This window comes from Desmodus rotundus, chromosome 4 (assembly GCF_022682495.2).
Source record: "Desmodus rotundus isolate HL8 chromosome 4, HLdesRot8A.1, whole genome shotgun sequence".
Lineage (NCBI taxonomy): Eukaryota > Metazoa > Chordata > Mammalia > Chiroptera > Phyllostomidae > Desmodus > Desmodus rotundus.
Genome location: NC_071390.1, coordinates 126,350,172 through 126,357,846, shown reverse-complemented (window position 1 = coordinate 126,357,846; position 7,675 = coordinate 126,350,172). Strand labels below are relative to the sequence as shown.

The 7,675-nt window shown below is 30.4% G+C and overlaps 1 protein-coding gene across 1 annotated transcript; it reads right to left on the bottom strand.

Moving 5' to 3' along the window:
* Window positions 1–1,052: 1,052 nt before the first annotated feature.
* On the bottom strand, window positions 1,053–5,978 carry CSN3 (casein kappa). The gene is given in 4 exon segments (XM_024578113.2): window positions 1,053–1,336; window positions 1,339–1,484; window positions 1,486–1,499; window positions 5,925–5,978. Coding segments are annotated over 4 exon segments (498 nt in total).
* Window positions 5,979–7,675: the final 1,697 nt, after the last annotated feature.

Sequence of the window (7,675 nt, the reverse complement as noted above, 5' to 3'; positions counted from 1 at the left end):
CACTGAAAATATTTGTCACAAAGATTCAGAATTTGTAACTTTCTCCCCACATTATTTTACTCTCTTTGGTCTTTTTCTACTTTATTAATCTTTCTTTTTATTTTAACTACTTCCCATAAATTTCCACTTATTTTAGACTCTGCCATTATTCATGGTCTCAAGTAATAAATAGAGACATTTTGCATCACATTTAAGGTTCTGAAAGTATCCTTATGTGTATATGCTTTTCAAGCTAAGAATTAGATTTTTTCCATGGGTTTATCTTAAAATAAAAGAAATTTGTGGTGCTTAATGACATGGATTCTTTCACAAATGATGTCTGAAATAAAGGAATGTATGGAAAACATATTTACTTTCACTTTATTCACACAAAAATTAGAGTGCAAGAATAACTGTTGAATGATTAATATGTATTTAAACTCATATTCTGTATAAATCTAAGAAAATTTATTTCTGAAATAAGAAAAATCATGAGTTCAACATTATATTTTACTCTATTATGTGTGAATAGTAATAAAATGAAATGCATAGATCTGGTAGTGTTCCAACTGTCAAAAAAAATTGATAATAAAATCTCCAAGTTTTCTTCATTTTGTAAAAAATTATTTTTCATTTTTTGTCGGAACAGAATCTAGTGTATCAATGTCATGACACCATCAAATTGAAATTGTAATCAAGTAATTTTTCCTGTTTTCATAACAGATTTAATTTATCCATTTATATTATTTATTTTTTATTCTTTTTTAATTTAATTTTTTTAATTAAACATTTTTTTATTGTTGTTCAATTACAGTTGTCTGCATTTTCTCCCCACCCCTCCACCCCACCCCAGCCAAACCCACCTCCCTCCCCTGCCTGTACCCCTCCCCCTTGGTTTTGTCCCTGTGTCCTTTATATTAGTTCCTGAAAACCCCTCTCCCCACTATCCCCTCCCCACTCCATTTATACTATTTAAAGTTTATAATTGTATTGATAAAACCATAAATCTTGTTTTCATTTTTTTCTTTTGCTCATTTACCTTTGTTGTCTTCTTTGATGCCTCCATAGAGCTTTTAGAACGCAGGTGAAGTAAATGTGACTGTGGTAGCCTCAGGTGTGCTTGTGATGAATTCTGAGGAAGCTTCTGGAATAACTACAATTGTTGGTTGAATGTTAGGAGTAGGTGTAGGTTCAACAGCAGCAATGGTGTTGACAGTAGGGATGACTGTTTTGTCCTGAATTTTCTTTGGGGGAATGGCAATAAATCATGGATGCGGGTATGGGTGCCCTACCCCAATGGGAGGGTAGATAATTGGCAGGACTTGCCATTGAGGAATTTGGGAACGTGATCTGACACTTGTTTTGCATAGTATGGGTGAGGCACATATTGGTTATTAATTGGTACAGCTGGTCTATTCTGGTAGTAATTGAGTTCAAAGTGAGGATAGCTCTTCAGAACATAATGAATTGGAATATATTTGACTGTCTTTTGATTGAACAGTCTTCTCATTTTCATGACACTGCAAAGAATAAATCACATGGAGTTGTATTACTATATGGTAGAATGTAGTGATATCTTAAATCAGATTTTTTCGAAATAACATTGTATTATTTAACATTGAATAAGTACAATATTAAAAGTAGTAAACCCAACAACCATATTATTTTACAAGGTATGATTTGTACACATTCCTTCCACTTAATTTTCAACAAATTTTACAAATAATATTAGTTTCAGACAAATTAGATGAGTTAATTCATAATATAAACCACATTGGCAAGAGCTTGGCATATAAGAAGAGTGCTCAGTAAATGTCAAGCATTATGATAAGTACAGCAGCTACAAAAATCTCCTAGAGAGCTGTGACAAACTATACACAAACATCCACACACAGAGAAAAATACACGTTTTTATGTAGGTATATGTATGTGTATATATGTAGTCTCACCACATATTCATAGTTGTTTAAAATTTTATTTAATCTAGAGATTAGGCTGAGGGGACCTTTGTTCTTTTCTAAACTAATTGTAGCAGAATAATAAAATATGTTGTGGGAGAATTCCTGGATTTATACTTTACATTTTTTCAGTTTACTTTTATCCATTAAACATCATTTAGGGAGTTTTCTATTTGTATTGGTCTCTGTTCTACTAATTATGTGTAGTTATCAAATACGTCTTAGGTTTTTCCATATAAATGGAAACAAATCATCAAAATTACACTGCAAGCAGGCATTTCTCATAAAGAGAAACATTTACATATATTCATTTAAACATATTTGGGAAACAAAAGGAAGAAGTAGATAAAAGTGCCGGAAAATATTCAAGTGTTCTCAGAGCATAATATTTACCAAAGTCTTAAAAAAAAATAGGCTGGGGAGACATTATATTCTGCTTTTGTTTTCATTTTTCCCTCAATATTGAATTCTGAGACAGTTTTCTTATGTTGCTCAGTATACCTGAAAATGAAAACCGTATGAGTTAGGCTATAAAATAGAATTAAGATTTACAGGTGAACATTGAGGTTGATTCATATGATGGTTTGCTGGAGTTTTAACAATAATTACTAGATTACTTATGGAGTTTAAATATTTATTTAGTTTTTAGACAGAGGCATTTTAATATTATTGAACTTTGCAGAATATTATACTTGGAAGTTCATGTCTCTACCAAAAATAATTAAAGTAAACTTACTGTTAGTTGTTCCTGGTTTTGCACTCTGCATTCTGGTGAGGTTCAAAGAAATAATAAGAAATAAGTTTTTTGAAAAGTAGGACAGGGTCTAGATTTTTTTTGTGCTTTTAAAAACTTTAATAATAAAGGCAAAATATGTTTCCTTTTTATTATGACATTATGAAATATTATAAAACATTTTTTATGGTTATTTAGTCTATAAGGTCTGTGAACCACTCAAAAAGTAACAGTAATTTACTAATTAAAATAGTAATAATGTACCTCATGGTTAAATTGTCTTAAAAAATCATTGCCTAGGGAGAAATATTCAAGGTTGAAAATAATATGATGATCTGACTTTTGTGCCAACAAACTTACTTGATATTTGTTTAAGTTAAAAATATGGAAAACATACAAGGAGAAACCTCATAAAACCAGGAATTTATTTATAAAAATTATGTATTTGTTCTTACATGTTTAAACTTCAGTCACCTTCGAAGCACTCTTCATTTGATGCAATATCTATGGAGACATGTTTTCAATTCCCCAGTTTTTGAACTTGTCAATTTTGATGCTTTTTAGTGTTTCTGCCATTTTTTTGTTTCACCAATTTCACATTGGCAAAACATTTCCCTTTGAGGACTTTTTTTATTCAGAAAAACATTGGGTGCAAGATTGGGTGAAGAGAAAGGATGGGGCACGGTGGTCATGCCATTTTGGGTCAGAACCACTGAACACTCAGCACGGTGTCAGCAGGTACGCTCATAAATTACCTATCACGAAATGGGCAAATGTGTTGAAAGAGTCTTAAAAAAAAAATTCACTGAAGCTGAATGCAGCCTCTCATAACACCACCAGCTGGTGCACTGATACAGATGGTTTTCTAGAACACTCACCTAGTGGTGGAAGCCTGTACTACAAGGGGCCCAACCTCCTGAAGATAATTCCAGTATTTTGGGTCTCCTTTTGTATTCAGTTTGTATTAAATGTATATTTTTATAAATAAGAGGAACATTGAATATCTTTCCTTTTTCTGTTCTAGGATGATTTATAAGATTTATGTAGATTTAAAACAATTGCCTCTAGCATAACATCAGTGTGTAAATGTTATACACATACTAGTATTTTTTTTAAAATCAAATTTTATTTGTTTTTATGGTACTTTTCTTAATGTGGTTTGCAATATGCATGGAAAATGAAGAGTGAGAAAATGATTTCCATAGATGCTTACACGAGTACATATATAGCTTTAAAAACTCGCAAAAGTTTTATAAACTTTTGAGATGAGGTCATAATATAATTTTTTTTAAATAACAGTTTTAGTTCAGGATTTGCCACACATATCCCTTGGATTAAAAAAAGATTCCATAAACCTTTTGAAAGTTGTAGGTATAGAAAATTAGAAATTTGATAAAAATAACAAAATTCAGGTTGTATTGAGACAGAGACTTGTTTTCCTCTAAATACATAAAATTGCTAGTTTAAAGTTTAAATAGTAATACAAATATTATAGAATCTTCTATACTTTGAAGTTATGATCATCTGAACATCTTAATAAACTATCAATGTATATCTCATACTTCCTGTATATGTTTATTTAGTATCCTGTATCTTTTTTGGAAGTATAATCTCATAATATTTTTCAATATTTCTCCTACTTCTCATACTTATATGTTTATGGTTGAAAAATAAATGATCAATGATTATGTCATGAAATGTTTTTAACTCTTACCAGTAGTCTTCTTTCAATAAAGTTTTATTATAAATAAGGAGGTAACATTTGTGTACTAGTGGTTTTTTAAAATACTTTTTATTAATTCCTTAAGATAGTTTTAAAAAAATATAACTTTTGGGTGGGGGGTTGGAAACAAAAATTCTTTGATAGGAATTATCAAATTGTTGAACAGAAATGTGACAACTTATAATGCCACCAATAGGATATGAAATTGTGCAGTTCATGTCATAATTGTTAGTATAAATATTATTTGAACTATTTTTATTTTGGAGAGAAGGAATACATGAGCACATAAAAGATGCTATCAAATTGCTCTTTTAATTTGTATAATCTTGACTACTCATAAGACTGAATGATAAAATCTATCCATTTTTCATTTTTCTTTTGAATTATTTGTTAAAGTCCATAGGACTTGAAACTTTTGTGAAAATGGGAGTGTCCGGGGTTAGAGCAGCCTCTAGTAGCTCAGCAAGAAGTTGCTACTGGGCAGGCAGTTGTAGATCATTTCCTAATTTAACTTTAATTTCTGTCACTTAAAAATAAAAGCAAAGGTCCAAATGTGCAGGTATCCACAATAAAATGAAATTTCAAGGAATAAGTGAATGAAAATAAATGAGTCATAATAATTCAAATATTTAAAAAGTTTGGCTCCAAGAATTTATCTAATAGAATAGTTTGAGATGTGAACTTAATGGCAAGTGTAAGTTTAATAACGAATGATGAAACAAGGAGTAGTGCCCTCCCAAATTCTATGATCCCAGAGGCGACCATATTACATCTTTTATGTTTGCCCATCTATTCTTGCTGTTGGCAAATAACTGCCTGGAATGCCCAAATGAACATGAAAGCAAAGCAGAACAATAGTCAAAACAACAATAAAAGTTAGTTAAAAAATTAAAACTTTCTCTTGGTCTTTTAGTTTTAATACACAGCACTTAATCAAGAAAATGAAAACCATGAAGTTCTCATGATTTCTGATACATGATACAGGGATTATGATCCCTGGGAAGAAATCAGTCAGTTGCCATGAAGGGAAGAGTATAATAAAAGATCCCATAATGTCTGAATGTTAAAGGTAAATGTGTCAAGGTCTTTGAAACTGGTGGGGAAGCTTGAATTAGCTTTTAATCTTTAAGGATTTAATGCCTGAAGAGATTGGAGTCTGTGTGAGATAGGAATTTAATTTTAAAATTTGTGATCTTGGACTGTGATTTCTGTATTCTTCTTAATAAATTATTTTTAGAGCATTTTATAATTAAAAATTTTTCAGTGTAGTTTTTCCCCTTAGAATGTATTTTCTCTATAACATCAGGATTTTAAAGATTTTCTGTACATGATAAAGAATGGTTTCTTAATTCCTGGGAACTAAAAGGATATTCAGAAATACATGACTTTAATTTTATAATAGAAATAAATATAAATTACTTTAAAGAAATATATCTTGTATGCAGATATTTAATTCTATACAGTATAAGTGTATTGAGAAATTTACATAATTAGAGCCATTAAATAAATTCATTTGATGAAAATAACTCACCAAAAATGGCAGGGTTAATGCCAGGATATTCACAACTAGAAAAAAATTCTTCATCATTGCACCTAAGAATAGAAATGAAAAGTATTAAATTAAAAGGATCTGCTATTAATAATTTAGGAGTGATATGGAACATGCTTTCTTTTTTAAGGAAATAAAAACAGATTGATGGGTAGATTTAGCCAATATGGAAATGTATTTTATCAAAAACTTTAGAATAACAAAACTTGGAGTATAAAATTTATAATTTTAATTTTTGACTATATTACTGAAAATGTCATTACAAGGTTAATCATCTATTTATTTACTTACCACCCACCAAGAACCTACTAGGAAAAAGGCAGTGTGTCAAGAGTTGAGTTTATCAGGCTGATTTGGTCTTGTCGACTTGTCAGGTAGCATCAATTTTAGGAGGAGAACTGTACTATACACAAATTACTGTGAGAGGTGAGAAAGTAAAAATGCCTCAAAAGTGTTTTTCTGCAGATAAGTTTTCCACTGAGAAATCCACAAATTCTTTGTGTAGGAGATAGTATACGTGTAGGGCTTGCCCATGCTGATATTAATATAATAGGGAGAGAAATTTTTCAAGCAGAACTAAAAATCTTGGGAATATCCATGCACATTGTGAGTAAAGTGTTTTATGAGAAGAGCAAGATAAAGTTGGGAAGAAAGTTTAGGGCAGAAAAGGGATAGGCCTTATTTGCCAGGTTAAAGAGTTAGGCATGGCTTTATAAACAACAAAAACCAGTTGAATGGTTTTGAATTCCAGAATGATGTGACTATACATTCTTTTAGAGGACTGAGTCCTATCTGAATCTCTATCTCTAGTTGTATAGCTTTGGCAAGTAAGTAATTTTTTTTATCTGAGCCTCATCTTTCTTGTTTATAAAATGAAGGTTTAAACTAAGTGATTTCTAAAATTCTGTAATTTCATGATTGATAAACCAGGAATATTTAAGGTAAAGGGGAGGGTATTGTGAAAAAGTTTTTTTAAATAATTTGCTTTTCCAGTATTCATAAATAATATGATTAACTTTATTGTTTTAATGAGAAATATAGATTTGACAATTGTGTATTTGACTGAAATATTGAAAGAAATAAGTTAGTCTTACCTTTCTAATCAAGTATTGGGTTGTCACAACTGCCTATATGATCCTTTTTTAATAAATTGTCTTCATAGAGATACGTGAAACACCTCAAACTTTTAATATTTAAGTGCATATTGTATTTGTGAAGTAAACACTAACCATATTTAACTATATTTTTTGCAGCCATCAATATGCCATACTTGTACAGACTTGAGTCCTATGAAGTGAGTTTTACAAAGAAGGGGCACAGAGGAACACAGCAGTCTACTCTTGTCTCAGATTCTCAGGTAATGATGACTAGGAAGGCTGTCTACTCAACTGACTTCAGAACCACTGATAGGATATCATTGAATGGAAAAGAACTCATGTGAAATTAAATTTGAAAAACCTATATCACACTCAAGTTTCACTGACAGGGATGGAGTTCCTTATTAATTCCTCACTTGCCAGTTAACTTTTTTTTCAATGAAAATATATTTGACATATAACACTGTATAAATTTAAGATGTACAATATGTTGATTTGATATATGATTGTCATAGTGGTAATTAGCACCTTTATCACATCACATAATTATAATTTTTGTGGTTGGAATAATTAAGATCTAATATTTTAGCAAGTTTGATGATTTTAATATAGTAAAATAGACAGCAATATTGTATT